This window comes from Boleophthalmus pectinirostris, unplaced genomic scaffold (assembly GCF_026225935.1).
Source record: "Boleophthalmus pectinirostris isolate CB_2022bp ecotype Guang Dong unplaced genomic scaffold, ASM2622593v1 HiC_scaffold_15, whole genome shotgun sequence".
NCBI lineage: Eukaryota > Metazoa > Chordata > Actinopteri > Gobiiformes > Gobiidae > Boleophthalmus > Boleophthalmus pectinirostris.
In genome coordinates, this window is record NW_026571070.1 from 11,124,568 (window position 1) to 11,142,203 (window position 17,636).

General features: G+C 37.2%; 1 protein-coding gene across 3 annotated transcripts in view; it reads left to right on the top strand.

Annotated features, from left to right (window-relative positions):
* The window catches only part of pfkpa (phosphofructokinase, platelet a), a 103,186-nt gene extending 86,172 nt beyond the window's left edge, over positions 1 to 17,014 (top strand). For all 3 annotated transcript variants that reach the window (XM_055151107.1, XM_055151106.1, XM_055151105.1), the window contains 2 exons: positions 5,053 to 5,158; positions 12,185 to 17,014. In XM_055151107.1, the coding sequence (XP_055007082.1) occupies positions 5,053 to 5,158; positions 12,185 to 12,341 (263 nt within the window). In that variant the 3' untranslated portion in view covers positions 12,342 to 17,014. The remainder of the gene's footprint in view (positions 1 to 5,052; positions 5,159 to 12,184) is intronic.
* Positions 17,015 to 17,636: the final 622 nt, after the last annotated feature.

The following is a 17,636-nucleotide window of genomic DNA, read 5'->3' on the forward strand; positions in this document are numbered from 1 at the left end:
TTTTTTTTTTTTTTTTTTTTAAATCCAAAAAGTTGTTTATACATGTTTACTTTGTGTTTTGTATGAAAGAGTGTGATTTTATTTATTTTTGCATTTATTTTTTAATTTATTTCTGGTCTTATGTGACACAACTACAGCAGAAGATTGTGAAATAACAGGTTGTGCTGAAAAAAATGATGTATAACACTTTATTAGGGGGTAAAAGGGGAGTTTTAATCTCAAAATTAAGAAAAAAAAAACCCAGGCGAGGACAGCTGAACTTAAAATGCCCTTAGATCTGGAAGGGTTAATGCCATACTGTGAAACATTCCAGACAAAGCAGTAACATCTCCATGGAAAAAAAAGTACTTGACAGACCAGAAAAGTTACACGGTGCACCTTTTAACAATGGGACATTAACAGCAAGCGTAACATAACATAAAGTAAATAACAGTTAAATTTACCCAGAATGCATCTTGCTTACTAAATAGGCTGAATAATGCATGCAAAGACTAAACTGTGTGTGTTTCTATCCATTTTCCAAACTCATGGATGACTTAAGACGAAGGTAAAACGTGTTTCTCTCTGGCTCCATGACCACCCCCCTGTCCATGTGCCTGTAGACTGTCGATGTTTAACTGTAGAAATCACCACTAAATGCACTAATGTTGTCCACAATGCAGTTTTAAAGGGCCTGTACCTGATTTTTACTGTCTCCAAAAATGGGAAAACCAGAATTAGTTCATTTTAAACAGTTTGCAGTGGTCCAAAGTTATTCCTCACTTACCCTATGCACTCTGAGCATCTTAATTATTCACTGTGTTCAAATTCACACAGAGGGCCGAAATTAAAAACTGGGACTAAGTCGTGGGCCAAATTAAATATTTATGGAAAAATTTCAACAACATCCGCACGTTTTCTCTTCTTTCTTACCTTTTCTTATTAAAATAAACGTTTAATAATTAGGGGTGTAACGATATCCAAGTCTCATGATACGATATCGTCACGGTATGAACCTCACGGCGCGATATTTATCGCGATATCATGGGAAAGCTCACGATATGTTGTTGAGACTCACGATTAGGGATGCGACGATATCCAAATCTCTCGGTATATTTTCACGATTTACATTTCACGGTACGATATTTATTGCGATATTTTGTGGAGGATAACAAAATTGAATATGCTACTTTTTCCTCTTAAAATGCCTTGACAAGACTTAATCTAAAGAACTAAAACTTAAAAGTGCTTAGAACTGTTATTTCTTCTTGTAGTCTGCACTGAAATGGAGCAAAGGATCATGGTCCATGTAGTTCCCTCTGTATTTTTTTAATCTATTGCTGCAACATAACTCTTAATTTAAGCAAAGACACTTGTAATTCGATATATTGTGATGGTCCACGATATTATTGTGAGAACTTTGACGATACGATATCACGATATTTTGGTTATTGTTACATCCCTATTAATAATAGTTCTGCTTAATCATTGAATCCAGAACAAGCAAAATATAGAATAATAACTAATTTTTTTATAAATAATGTCTCTATAGCCTGTCTATCTGTAACTGCCAAATATAATTGTATCGTGGGCCAAATTTAGTTGAGTTTGACATGTCTGTCGCAGTAAAACTGCTTTGGTCTCTCTAACAACAATTCTAACACGCACTTCCTGTATTTCCAAAAATAATGACTCTCTACTTTGTTACAAACAGCACACATAGGACTTATTTTGACCTGAAGTGTTGCTTATATAATATATCTCTACTAGGGTTTTATTGAAGTATTAAGTATTGAAAATCAGATACTAATTGATACTAAAATAAGTATTGAACTAGATACTCATTTGAGCAGGTATTGATACTGAAAAAGTCAGATATAGAGTTGAATCTTGAGTTTCATCAGAACTAGTGTAAGACCACATCATATAAGAAACAAATATTATAAGTTTTAGTACTAAATAACTGTCTAAAAAAGAGCTTTTAAAATGAGCATTTCTGAATCAAAACATGTTTCGAATTTATTTTTAGTGTTGACAATTTGCATTTTTAGTATTGTAAAAACTAATCTGTACTAGGGCGAGACAGGTTTTGCTCAAACACATGGGAAAAATCTGGTACAGGACCTTTAACCACTTCAAACGCTGCAGCAGCCTTTTATGTTGCATCTACTTTTATTTTTTTCTTTATTCAGTCTCTTTGTTCATTGTAGTTTTCAGCAGCATTGTCCAGTCCTACGGAAGATCATTTGTTTCAGCCGATTTTGGATTTTAAATGACATTGAATTTCTTACTTTGGATTTTTTTTTACTGAATTAAAAAAAAAAAAAAAAAAAAAAACATGTTTCAATATTTTTTTTTTCTAAATTTTCTAACATATTTAATATATATATATATATATATATATATATATATATATATATATATATATATACTTAAAAAAATAAAAAAATTAAAAAAATCACAATTTAAAAATATAGCTTATACTTTCAAACCCTCAAATTCAACAGTAAAAAGTTCAGAGTGTAAAATTTGTTGGGAAAAATTTCGCAGTAAAGATCCACGATGCCAAGGCATAAGTAATCGATCCAAGGTGAGTCGATCTTATAACAACCAGGACCTGTTTGATTAATTTCTTTGGCCGCATCTCATTTCTCTTTCCTCACTTCCTTCTCCTTGATTCCTCTCCTCGATCCTCCATTTTTCAGCTGTCAATCAAATGTGTCGTATTGAGTGGTGTCCCAAAGAAATTCACGGAAGGAACGGGTAAACATGAGGGCAGTTTCAGGAGCAGACGTCAGATAAAAGAATCAAACTTTATCGGTCTCAGTGAAGAGTTTACCATTTCCTTCAGAATCGAGGAGAGGAATCAAGGAGAAGGAAGCGAGGAAAGAGAAATGAGACACGGCCCTCACCTCTTTAATTCCTTCACTATAAGCCCCGCCCACAGAAGAGAACAGCCAATAGGAAACAGCCGCCTCTTTCCTCCTCGATTGCTTTTGCCTCGGCATCTTGGAGAATTTTTTTTCGCTTCAAATTTTCCTCTCTGAATCTTGACTGGGCTTAAAAACAAACGCTTTGAATATTTAAAAGGTTACATTTTCATTCTGAATTTTAAACACGCTTGAAAATTCATACTTAATTCAGCAATTTAAATTCAGAATGAAAAACCTTCAAACTTTTTTCTTTCAGAGTTAAAACATTCAAAGTGACAAATCCAGTCGCGTTTAAAATTCAGGCTCGGATGAAACAAATGATCTTCCACACAGTCCTTGTCCACACACGCACCAAACCCCCAAACACAAAGTCCTTCCTCCTTCATTGGCACCTCTGATAAACGTGATTAAAACAACAAAACAGACAAATTAAGTGGGGATATGATTAGTATAACAAGGTATAACAATTTCTAATATAGGACTTATAAGTAGGATGGTAAAAATTTAACTATTGTATTGATATTAAAGAGAAAAAAAACATAATCAGGAGAAAATTTGACTTTTTCAATAGAGATAATATCTGATCTGTTTTCTGTACCCTCAGTGTCTAACTTGTATAAAACTACATTGTAAATTAAAATAAACTATTATATGAACACATTGAGCTTGAATCATAATCTTTGCTGTATCGGAATCAGTTTTGGTATTAAATATTTTCCTTAATAATGACTATGGCCTATCCATATACATGAGGAAAATTGTCTTGTGAGATTTGTTTCCTCGTATTTTTACATTAAATAAATAAAAATGGGGGTTAACTTTGCTGAGTAACTCCAGAAAACGGTGCTACAATAATCACAAAACTGTAAAATTAAACGGAGAAAACAAAACGTGAACTCAGTCACAGAATTTATTTATTCAAGATTATATCAAAGTTTCGTCGACATGTTTCATCTTGTAGAAATTGAGTTTTGTTTCACTTGTAGTAATGATTTTGAGTGTAAATTGTTAGAATCACTAGAAACACTAGTTATAAGGGAATTTTTATGTTTCTAAATCCGTATCATTCATTCATTTGTTTTATTTTTAAATAAAACCAAAAATAAGAAAACGAATAAACAACTGTTTTCTTCATTATTTGTCTCCAAAACCAAAATTAAAAAACGGATAATTATTTTTTTTCAGTTTTCAATTTTGTGTTTAAATTAATAGTCCTGTTTCCGTGACTAAACTGTGATGCCGGACTATTGTGCCGCACAAGGACTGAACCAGGACTGAATCAGGACTAAAACAGGACTAGACCAGGACTAAACCAGGACTAAACCAGAACTAAACCGTTTTCAGTCCTGGTCTGGTCCCGGTCTCGGTCCCGGTCTGGTCCCGGTCTCAGTCCCGGTCTGGCCCCAGACTCAGTCTGGGTCTCAGTCCCGGTCTCAGTCCCAGGTCCAGTCCCGGTCCTGTTCCCAGTCTCAGTCCCAGACTCAGTCGGGTCTCAGTCCCGGTCTCAGTCCCGGTCTCAGTCCTCAGTCCGGTCTCAGTCCCGGTCTCAGTCCCGGTCTCAGTCCCGGTCTGTTCCCGGTCTCAGTCCCAGACTCAGTCCCGGTCTCAGTCCCGGTCTCAGTCCCGGTCTTAGTCCCGGTCTCAATTCTGGTTCTGGTCCTGGACCTGGTTCAGTCCTGTGCAAAAGTCCGGCATCGCAGTTTAAGTCACGTAAACGGGAAACAATCATTATCCGTTTTTTTCCATTTTTCATTTAAATCCAAAATCGAAAACTGAAAAAACATGCATTATCCGTTTTTTCATTTTGGTTTTGGAGACAAATAATGAAGAAAATGTTTTTGTTTTTTTTTTCATTTTCTTATTTTTGGTTTTATATTGAAAACCGTATGAACGAATGATACACGGATTTTTCTACTCAGGAAAACAAATCTCATTCACGTTAAAAGATTCTAATGGCTCCAGAAAGTTATTGCTGGAGAACTATTGACATTTCTGCTTTTGTGGAGGTCGTACATTTTCTAAAACCGCCGCACAAACTTATCTACACCCCCACAGACTTAATAATCAGAGGTGCCAATATCACTAGAGGGCGCTGTATTATTTTTGGTTCTGTCTCTCACTGTGTGTCGTGTCCCCTCAGGTCGTATCTTCGCTAACACGGAGGACTCCTGCTGTTTACTGGGCATGCGCCGCCGGGCTCTGGTCTTCCAGCCCGTCGTGGACCTGAAGGACGAGACTGACTTTGTGTGAGTATTTTAAAGCCGCACTGTGGAACTTTCCTGGTCAAAAGCGTCCATCAGTTGCTTGGCTCCAAAGGAAAAGTTATTGCTTTTGCCTGGATTGTTCCACAGTAAGACTTTAAACTTTGATCTCTCCATAGAGACAGGTAGATAAAGCCACCAGGCCGAGTTACAGGTCAGATCTGTGGAGAGGCGGGCCCGTTCTAATTATGAATGCATGGTTTTAAGATATTTCTGAGCAATAAAGTGGAATTTAATTACAGTATACACTATAAGTCCCTCCAAACAAAAACAAAATAAACAACTATTTTCATTATTTGTCTTCAAAACCAAAATGAAAAAAACGGATAACAATTTTGTTTTTTTTAGTTTTTGGTTTTGCGTTTAAATTACTTAAACTGCAATGATGGACTCTAAACCAGGATTGAAACAGGATTGAAACAGGACTGAACCAGGTCTAAACCAGGACTAAACCAGGACTAAACCAGGTCTAAACCAGGTATAAACCGGTCTCAGTCCCGGTCTCAGTCCCAGTCTCAGTCCCGGTCTCAGTCCCGGTCTCAGTCCTGGTCTTATAAGTCGCACCAGCCAAAAAATGTGTAATGAAGAATAAAAAAAACACACACAAGTTGCACTTTTTCGGGGAAATTTATTTTATAAAATCAGAGACCAGGAACCGACTTTTCACCTGGAAAGGCAAGTTCTAATTATAAGATAAGATAAGATATGCCTTTATTAGTCCCACAGTGGGGAAATTCCAGTGTTGCAACGCGCAATTTCAGAACAGCAGGGAAAGGTAACATACAATAAAACAGATAATAAATAATAGCTTAAAAATAATTTAAAAATAGACTTAAAAACAACAGAACAGAGAACAACAGACTGTTAGAGTCACATATGAACAGTTCTTCAGAAAACTATAACATAAACAACAGAACAGAACAAGTTTAATAAACTCTCCATCTCACTCCAAATCACTAAATCCATCCTCGGTGTCAGTTCTGAGCAACTCGGCGACCTCTGGAGGTAAACAGAGCATCGCTTCCTCTTCTGTGTAGTTGTCGTCAGACTCAGCGTCAGTTCCAGTTAGAATTATTCCGGTCTTTTTGAATCTCGACAGGATGGTTTCGGTGTCACTGAAGTTCAGGCTTTGTCCATCCATCCAGTGACTTCCAGGAAAGTTGCATGACGCCTCCTTTCAGTTACCCTGAAGTTGTGTTCTCCATCTCTGCTTTCCGCCAGTCCCTCACAAGTTTCTCACACACTCCAAACTTTCTTTCGGCTGCTCGATTACCGTTTTCGGCTACTTGCAGCAGGACAGAGGCTCTTTCTCCAGGAGACATGCGCAGTAGAGTGAAATGACAGTGGTACAGAGTAATAGGAGCAGCAGATACTGACACACAAGACTAGAGTGCCCTCTCAAGGCTGTCATTGTGAAAAATTGAATAGATAAGCTGCACCTGAGTATAAGTCGCAGGAAACACCCAAACCACGAAAAAATGCAATTTATAGTCCGAAAAATACGGTAATATTCAATGATAATTTAAAGACTCTGTACCTGATTTTTCCCATTTATTTGAGCAAGACACTTTTATATTGCATTTTAAAGTCTGTTGATCAGGAAGTGTGTGTTAGCCTGCTAGTTGTGACTCAGCACTGGTCCGTGACGTCACTTCATAACTCATCGTCGTGAATAATTAGTGTGCTCAGAATGCAAACCGTTTAAAATGATCTAGTTGTGTTGTTTTTTCTCAATGTATTAACGTCTCCATGGAAACAAGCGGTACAGAAAAGTTGCATATTGTACCTTTAACGCCGCAGAAACCGCAGCGGATGCCATCAGCCGGTATAATACAGCGTGGCAAATCTGTGAATAGCAGTAGTGTTATGTGGGAGGTGAAGGGACAAAGGGATTTGGACCAAACGCTCCGGATCGGAATTGGATTCACCCGGAAAAGGGACGGCTTAAGTCTTAACTCCTCTGTGAGCTCAAAACGGTGGAACAAATGAGTACTGTAAAAGTCAAATCCCAGAATGCAATGTGAAACGCCCGCTTTAGTCATTGCTGTAATTCTCTCTATACGTACCATCGACTTAAAGAGATTGGAAGAATAAATCGCATCTACTTATTTTCTCGTGGCAAAGCAGAGCAGCAGTGATGTCAGAAGACGGCAAGAGACTTCTGTTTGCGCTAGTCTTATAAAACCGTAGATTGCATCAGTTTCCCAACATAAATTTGTATACATTAACATTTACTTTAAACAAACACTGTGTGGATCTGTGGATCTTATTGCATATTATTGCTTTTTCCTCGAATGTTTGTTAAATTACAGGAGTTTGATGTGTGTTGCTCAAAAAGTTGCCAAAACATCCATTCAACTGTTAACATGTCCATGGAGGTAAACGTCCAGAAAAGTTTTGTTTTGTCATTGTGAATCGTTAAATTCAATAGCTGATCCCTGTGGGTTCAGTTGCAACTATTACCATAGCAACCAGGTCTTGTATAGTTTATGTGTTCATTAAACAGGGCAATTTATGGAAAATCGACTTTTTCTACCTCTGTGTTGTAACGTTTTTTTCCTCATTATGGACAATGATGTCACCCATGCATGTTTGAGCAATCTAGTGATCTCTCCCGGTGCCCTATATGAACCCTCCTTATGGTTATCAGCTCATGATCTCACATGACAATTGTACATGAATATACAAATGAACACACGACAGCTTCTCAAACCTGCATCGATTATGTTATGATAGCTCTCTGAAGGGGGAGTGACTTAGGGCAGAGAGCAAAGGGAGAAAAACAAAACTGAAACATTTAGGGCCTGTTTACATGAGAACACTTGCGGGTAAAAGCGACAAAATATTTTATCAGAAGTGACTTTCATTTAGACGGTGATGGCATTTTTGGGGCTTAAAATCGCAAAAATCTGAAACCATCCTCCAGAGTGGAAAAGTCGAATACGCTCCACCGTAGCGTTTCCATCTGCACTGCCCAAGACACAAAACTCTGGTCAGATCTGCTCACGTCACATACGCGTTTACGTCTCATATACACAGTACACAGAAACAAACATGTCGGATCATTTCTTGCATTCGACCTTCAAGTTGTTCTGGCAGCTTTAATAAACTTACAGGAGGCTCCCAACAAATGTAGAGAATCTGCAGAGCTACTATTAGTGAACAGAGAAGGATCTGCAATTACTTCAAAAAAATGTGATTACTGTGAAATTCTGGATGCACCAGTTGAGTCGTAGGTGAGCCAGACGGCATGCATACACATTCGAATTCCACATACTTTTGCGTCACCGTGCACACAGGTTTCCTCCCGAAAATGTTTGTCTAAACGTGGAATAAAAAGGGAAGACGCGGCGCCACTTTTGCATCTTCTGTTCAGACCGTTGTCATGTAAATGTAGACTTAAATACGTTGTTTTCGGCAAATACAGCAATTTCAAGAATATAAATGATAACATGGTACTTTAAATACTTTAAATCCACGCTCATGGATGGAAATTGAAAATGTCATTTTCCAGGGCTGGATAGTCATGGAATTTTATAAATTTAATGAAAGTTTTGGAAAAGTCATGGAATTTTAGTATCTCTTTCACTCAACTAGAGTGTTCTGTTAAATTATCATTAGACTATTATGATTATTTCCGAACGTCTGTGCCTTTTGTTTAAAAGAGACGACAATAAATGCACTGACAGTATTATATCAAACCATAAAGCGAGTAGAAAGTAGGGGTGTGCAAAAATATCGCTATATATTGCATCGTTGATTGTGATGATACAGTATCGATATCATGGGTTGCTGTCTCGATATATCACCAACAGTATTTTCTAGAATTTTACTAGAATATTTTACTAGTTATTTTGTCACAGTTTTGTTGTTTGTTCTCGTTTATGCAAAACAGTAGACATATTCACTGTTTTAAATGTTAAAATTTGCGTTTTTTTAGATCAACTTTGCACAGGAGACAGTTTAACAAAGACTTTTAGTATCACAGCCATGATTTACCCTTTTTTTATTTTATTGAACCGTATTGAATCGATTTTAAATATATCATATCGTATCAAAAGTGCACTGTATCAAGGTATGTATTGTATCGTGGCCTATGTATCAAGATATGTATCGTATCGGCAACTTCTTAATGATACCCAGCCCTAGTGGAAAGGTTTAACATTTGATATTTAGCCCTAAACGTCTGATCAATTCTACTCATGTAGGTGCCGTAATGCCATGGAAAATTCACTTTAGGTCATGAAAAAAGTCATGGAAAAGTTTTGAAATATTGTCAGTGAAAAAGAGCCCTGTAACCCTGTAAATATGTGATGTTTTCGCAATTAAAACTCCCATCTATCCACTGCAGCGTCATTAGAAGCACAAGATTAGAGCCTGTAGTTGTAAGTAAACTTAAAACCCAAGTCTTCTATAGTTTATGCGTTACAATCCGTCTATAGCAAATTGACAAAGTGACCCTGTTCCCCACGTCCATTATCTTGTCCATTAGCGCGGCAGCCCTATTGCCAAACGAGTATTAAAAAGACGGAGAGGTCGCGTATTCACTTAACGCGTTTTAACTGGACAAATGTTTGCATAGGACCACACATATTAGAGCCATTAGAAATGATCTATAAAAATATCGAGATGGATTACGCGCTCTGTGTCGCCGTGTTACGAGATGGAGATGTATTTAAATGGCACCAGGTCTTTAGCACTGCTCATTACATTTGATTAGCTCGGGCCTAATGAGCTCTGTGCTTAATGTTAATGAGTGTATTATAGGCACTATCTCTATTCATTTTTAATTTCTCCTAAGGAAGTTTTCCATTACGGATGTAGCGGACCAGAAATCACGACGAGGGGTGTTTGATGATGGAAATATCTCGTATTTATGTTAATAGTGTTAAATCGTACACATTAAGCAGTTACATTAAGTTATAGGCAGTGAATCTCCTGCTTGTCTACGTCTATGGCTGCTGCGATAATTTGTTTAAGTCTAATTAATTAAGTCTAATGGGAAGTTCGAAATTTACTGAAAGTTGCTAAAACTTGCTGGAATCGAAAGTTGGTCCCAAAGAAAGTGAATGAATAATGCGATGTGAAGTGCGGTTTATTATCACTGTCCACTGTTCCTCGTCTGGTCATTTTAGTGGAAACTTTCTGGACAAAAAATATGCCAAACTCTTAAGTGTGTGCAATTTCAAGTACTATGCGACATTACAAAAAACTGTCCGGATTACAGCCAGGTGTTTCTGATCACAAACACCAAGATGACAACGTGAAATAAAGATTACCATGCACTTTTATAAATTAATAATGTTGTTTCCTCGTCGCAAACAGATCTGGAGTTGTGTTTTGTTTCATTCACACAAACTATGGATATTTTGAAAACACTCCGTTCAACCTTGTGATGTCACGTGGTAATACAGGAAGTGCTCCACTGTGTTTTTCAAATTCCATACACCTTCACTAGAATCATTTGGATCATTTTAGCTCTGGAATTGCCAATCTCTACTGAAATAAACGTAAAAGGTAGCTTGAAAACTACCTCTAAAAAGGCTAATAATAAAGAATAAAGAATTATGTGTGAATGAAACGAAAACACAACTCCAGGTCTATTTTTGATGATGTAACAACATTAAAACATGACTAAAAGCTCACAAGAGTCAATTTTGCATAATATAGAACCTTTAAAAGAATAAATAAATGTTTCCACGGTCATGGAAAGCCTGGAAAAGTCATGGAAATGTGTAAATTCAATTAAAGGTTTCTAAAAGTGGTGGAATTTTAGTATCTCTTTCACACAACTACAGCTTTCTGTTAAGTTGTCATTAGACTATTATGATTATTTCCAAACGTCTGTGCCTTTGATTTAAAAGAGACGACAATAAATGCACTGACAGTATTTTGAATGTTAAAAATCTATAAAACCAAACCATAAGGTGAGTGGAAAGAGTTAACATTTCATATTTATCTGATCAATTCTATACATGTAGGTGCTGTAAAGTCATGGAAAATTCACTTTAGATCATGAAAAAGTCTTGTCAGGCTGGCGCCACCTAGTGCCTCCGCTCAATTTCATTTCTCTCCAGCGACTAGATCAGGAGTCAGAATACACTAGACCAGGGGTGTCAAACTCATTTTGGTCCGGGGGCCGTATCGAACCTACTTTTATCCCAAAGGGGCCGGATCAGAAAACTCATTGCTGTTTTTGGGGTTTATATGCTATAAGTTCAAATATTTGTGCAGAGAAACGCAAATCTATTACAGAAATCTTTTTTTTTAATTGAGGAACTCTTTCTTTTACAAAATATTATTATATTATGAACAACCTGAAACTTTAAGAAAATCCTGCACTCGGCTCCACTTTTCTCATTTTGGACATTTTTCTGATGAGGGTGTCACGGTCAACAGTCAAAACGATCGTCCTTTAAGAGCGTTTGGAAAGAGACAAGTCTTCATTTGTGCTGCTCTGGTGGGAGGGGCCACGTACAGAGACGCTGGAGATGCTGCTGTGATAAGCGCCGCAGAAAATTAACAATATTTTAATAAAAAATAGAACAAAAATATTTTAGTAGAAAATCAGCCGAGGGCCAGATTAAAGGTCTTGGAGGGCCGGATCTGGCCCCCGGGCCGCATGTTTGACACCTGTGCACTAGACAGTTTGCAAGAAGCCCGGAGGTCCTAGTCCGGGCAGCGAAGAGCCAGACATTCTGTGTTGGCAACGATTGACGAGATCGAGGATTTAAAGCCGGAACAAAGAAAATGTTTTGGTGAATTTTATCAAGGGGAAAGACGTTATTGTCCTTCTTCCTACGGGATTTGGTGCATTACATACGTCTCGACCAAATAGTAGTGATTGGTTGAATAATAAAAAGTACCTGCCTACAGTCGAGCGAATGATGCTGTGAGGTCAGACGGTTTCCACGAAGTGAAACCAGGCTTATGAATCAGGCTAGAAAAAGTCATGGAAAAAGTTTTGAAACCCTGTAATAAACACCACTTTGTTTTGTCTTGTCTTTCCAGTCACCGTATCCCTAAGGAGCAGTGGTGGTTGAAACTTCGCCCCCTGATGAAGATCCTGGCGAAGTACAAGACCAGCTACGACGTGTCCGACTCGGGGCAGCTGGAGCACGTGGGAGGAAACCGACCCAAAGAGCTGGACGCTTCCGTGGCGATGTAGACCCCTCTAGAACATACTCCATGCATAACTACTGCTGCGTACGGTGGCCTGTGAAGTCCAATTATTGTGTGTGTGCGTGTGCGTGCGTGAGTTAGCAGCTCCGTGAGGCGTCGGTCTTGTGAAACAGTTCTCTCCATGTCTCAGACTCTTTAGCCTTCTGCCGTGAACCTGCATTTTAAAATAAGACTGCACAATGTGTTAAAAATGCAACGTTAAATCCCGCGTTCGACGACGTCACGCTGGGGGTGTCCTGCATGTACGCCTACGCCAATTTTAGCATCACATCGCCCAGAACGTTGACGGCATGAGCTGCGAAATACCGCGATGAAAGAAACAAAAAAAAAAAAACTCACGTAGACTCGACCAAGTTTAACACAAGGCTAAAGGACCAGCAAACAAAAGGGAACTGATTTGTTTTATTTATTTCGTCACAAAATTTTTCAGATTTCGACTGTCATAGGAAAACGATTCTGCTTCAACCTCTCAGACTGAAAACCGTATCATTCTTGCTATTTTGTACTTTAATTTAATAGAATCGTGTAACATTTTAACCTTATTTATTTGCTTTATTTTTAAAAATTGCCAACAATTGCTATAATCCTTCAAAGCAAAAATCTAATACTTTGTTTTTCGTTTCTTCTTTGATTAATTTAACTTAATACTATAGGGTAACGCGGGCTAAAATATAATTAAACTGTTTAATTTATTCGCGTTAGGACTAAAACAAAACCAGTACGATAATTAGAGCTTAACCACACTTGATTATAATTACACTGTCAGGAATCAAATGAGCAAATCTGCGATAAAGGAGCGTGAAAATATACTTGAAAAGCTTTGCGAAATGTCTGTTTTGAAACTGATTATAGACGACTTGAAATACTGTACGTTTCAGAGGTGGGAAGAAAATAATCTGGTATTTAAGGATAGATATGAAAAAAATAAAAAGTAAATTAAAAAGTGATACCTGAAGGTGCTGTGAAAGAAACTCAAACGCTCAAATAATTTCACATTGTCAACTTAAAGCTTTTGTCATCTTTTACTCAAGTAATAGTACTGGTGCTTTAATAAAAAATACTCGAGTAGGAGTAAAAATACGCTGCTAGAAAAGTTCTCTGAAAAGCACAGTTGCTTTAAAAAGTTACTCAAGTAAACGTAACCGAGTACTACCCACCTCTGGTACTGAAAGTTTAAAAGGTGCACGGTGTAACTTTTTTGTTAAGGGAACTGCTTGTTTCTATGGAGATGTCATTGCTTTGTCTGGAATGTTCCACAGTATGCAGTATTGGGAGTAACGTGTTATAAAAGTAACAAATTACTGTAATGTGTTGCTTTTTGCTGTAACGCACTAATGTTTGGCATTATAGGGAAAAAAAAAACCTTTTTTAACCTGGACTGAAGTGGTGGGTTTTTCTTCATACAAATTCGCTAAAATTATCGCGATATCAGCAGCGTTGAAACACCAGAGATGCGCCCGTGTAGACCGTCAGGTGACCGTGGGCGAAAAGGACCGGCACAGAACTCCACACTCCACGGAGCTAAATGCAGCTGACTCCTGATCGCGCCTTGGAGACACCCTGTTCCATGGGCTCGGGGTTCTCTCAGAGGCGGTCCTAGATTCCAAGTTCTAGTCCAAGATTAGTCCTGGGTTGGTCCTGGTGTAGTCCTGGTTTAGACCTGGTTTAGACCTGGTTTAGACTTGGTTTAGTCCTTGTTTAGACTTGGTTTAGTCCTTGTTTAGACTTGGTTTAGACCTGGGTGAGTTCTGGTTTAGGCCTGGTTCAGTCCTGATTCAGCTTTGGTTTAGACCTAGTTTAGTCCTGGTTTAGTCCTTGGTTCTGTCCTAGTTTAGTCCTAGTTCAATCCGGGTTTATTCCTGGTTTATTCCTGGTTCAGTTCTGGTTTAGTCCTGGTTCAGTCCATATACGGCGCAAAAGTTCAGCATCTTCACAGTTATTTTGATGAGAGTAACTTAGTAAAGTAATACAATAGTGTAATGCCTTACATTTTAAATAAATAATACATTTAAAATTTTAAATGTAACAAATTACTTTGAAATGACATTAACAAGTAATAAATAACGCATTACAGTTTTAAATGAACTCGCCCAACAGTGACAGTGTGACGTTAAACAGCTCTACCTTACATTTATTCAGTTACAAGTGGATTTATAGATCGAAAATACTTTAAAAAACAGGAATTCTGACTTGACCTGTGACTTTGGTTTGGTCTCCATGATGATATAAATGTTTAATGCCATACTGTGAAACATTCCAGACAAAACAATAACAGCTTTTGACAGACCCTCCATTGGAAAAGTTACACAATGCATCTTTTAAAAGTTGAGACACTGTAAACTCTAATATATTGTGCAGCCCTATTTCCAAACCACTCTATCTAAACGTTTGTGTCTCTTGTTTAGTGTCACTGAATGAAAATTTGCACTTTCCTCTGTCTCCAGCGGCTTTTAGGGCTTTCGTGAAGACAGAATTTTAGTCGAGGAACGTTTGAATATATATATATTTTTTTTGTTGTAAAACCCAGTCTGTAAATCTGCCTAGGATCAGCAAGCAGTTTCTTTTAACATATATATGACTGATGCAATACACTTCTTCTGCTGCTGCTGCTGCAAGAAAAAATGTGTGTGTATGGAAGATAATTTGTTCCATTTGATTTTGAGTTTTAAATACAGCTGAATGTCTGAATTTGGATTTTTTAACTCTGAAAAAAGACGTTTGAATTATTTTTTATTTTGAGTTTGAGTTGCTTTCCAATATTTTTCAAATTCAGAATAAAAAATTCGTCACCTTTTAAATATTCAGGACATATGTTCACATACAAAAGTCAAAATTCGGAGTCTAAAATTCGCAGGGAAAGATTTTACAACAAAGATCTAAGATGGTAAGGCAGAAGTAATCGATCATGTGTAAGTGAGGAGGATAAAGGCGGCTGTTTCCTATTGGTTGTTCTCATTTGTGGGCGGGGTTTACACTTAAGAAATAAAAAAAGATTAGTTTTTTTTTGATGAGGCTAATTCTGACCAATCAGATCGCTTCACCGCACCATTTCCCGTTTGTTACTAAGTTAGATCGGATCACTTTGGATCGATTGCTTCTCCCTGGGCATCTTGAATCTTTCCTGCGAATTTTACACTCTGAATTTTGACTTTTCAAATTGAGGGCTTGAAAATATTTGTGCTGAATATTCAAAAAGTTATGTTCACAAACAATTTCATTTACAGACTCTATTCACGATTAACGTCACAATCAAATAGGAAGACGTTTGGAAACATGCGATGAGAACTTTCGGCGGGCTCTCTTTAAGGCAGTAAGTCTGACGAAATCTAGGAAAAATGAGAAAATGGACCAGTTTCAGCTCTTTAACAATTTTAACCACACCTCAGTTTTCATAATTCTCCCACTGACGCACAACTCCGAGCACAAATAGAAGAGACAAGGGCGCCAAATTCAAGATGGTTCCAAACAGCACATACATATGCAGTCTTCATTTTACCGTTGATCACTTTTACTTCAGTGGGTTTTATCAGTCGGTCGGTGATCTCAGTGTCGGGAACTACACCGGAAGTCGTCATCGCATGTTTCCAAACGTTTTCCCGGTTTGTGACGTAAGCGTGAGTAGAGCCTCTTGAGATTAAAATAAGATAATAAGATAATCTCCTCCCAATTGAGAATTTGGTCCGTGTACCATTCGTTCTTTTGAGTTTCAATTAAGAATGAAAAACAATAAAATGATAAAACAGTTTATTTCATTATTCTGTTTCGGTGTCAGACAGAAAACAGATTTCGACCTCTATTTCCAATATTTAATTTAATGTTTATTTCAAGTAACACCAATCAGTGCCTATTTTAATTCTGATATTTTGTTCTCTCTGGTTTATTTGCACAGGAAGTTCTGCTGCTGAAGGACTTACCTGAAAAATCTTTTCAATTTAGAGACGCGTTTACTTTCGCGTCTCAAAAAGTAATTGTTGAACTCCATGACGACAAACAAGAAGCACCGATAAACTCCTTTGTTCAGTTGACATCACAGAACTATAATAAAAATAGTTTTTATTACAGATCCATGGCTGAGCAGCAGAACTTTGATCGCAAATAAATCAGAGAGGTTAAAATATCAAAATTAAAATAGGCACTGAGACTTTAAACTTTAAATTAAATATTGGAAATAATCAAAATCTGTTTCTTGTTTGATACAAAAATGGAATAATGAAATAACAAACTCTTTTTCCATTTTACTATATTTCGTTCTTAATTGAAATTCAAAAGAACGAATGGTACATGGACCAAATTTAACACGAAGACAAGACGACAGAGCAACATAAGAACCATAAAAAATACAAACATCCACCAAAACAAAAATAAAAATAAACCAAATATGACCACAAGAGTAAAAAAAAATCCAAAGTGAGATATTCAGCAGCATTTAAAATTCAAAATCTGATGAAACAAATCACCTTCCATATCGTGTGTGAGGTTTTCACCGAGAAAACTAATATTTAACTTTTTAACATTGTATTTTATTTTTGCTCGTACACATATGGATATATATATTGGATAATACATGTAGGCACTGCTGTTTGGAGTAGCTGTCTGTCTTAACGCGCCGAGATTAGATGTTAAAGAAATATCTCCCACTGAATAAATTATTCAAGTGCACGCCAGTCTGTTTGCATTTATTTGCATTTTTTTTTTACATTTCAGCACTAATGTACAATCAGATTTGACCATGTGCAAAAAAAAATGCTCATACATAAATTATTGTTACAGATTGTGGTGGGGTTGGCAAAAGTATCAAAAATCAGATACTAAACTAGGATTGAAAACGCATTTGAGCAGGTGTCCATACTAGAAAAAGTCACATTCACAGGACAGAAATGAACCTTTGAGTAGTTTTAGAATAAGAGCATGTAGACTAGTGTACGCCCATGAAGCACTGAAGGATTACACAGATGTAAGACCACATGGGAATATATAAGAAAGTATGATTTAATGTTGAAAATCACATTCTATTGTAAGTAAGTAAGTCTTTATTTTTAGAGCGCTTTTCACAGACATTTTTTATCACAAAGATGCTTTACACAGCATTATTCATTCACTCTATACCTGGTCACCATCACTCACGCACACACCACTTTCATACTAGGCAACGAGGGTGAAGTGTCTTGCCTAAGGACACAGTTATTGCCACTAGCACCAGTGCTAATTTCCACCTGTAATCAGATGGTTGATTGTATTTAATTGACCTTGACTATCAACTGTTCTTCCTGGAGACCTGTAG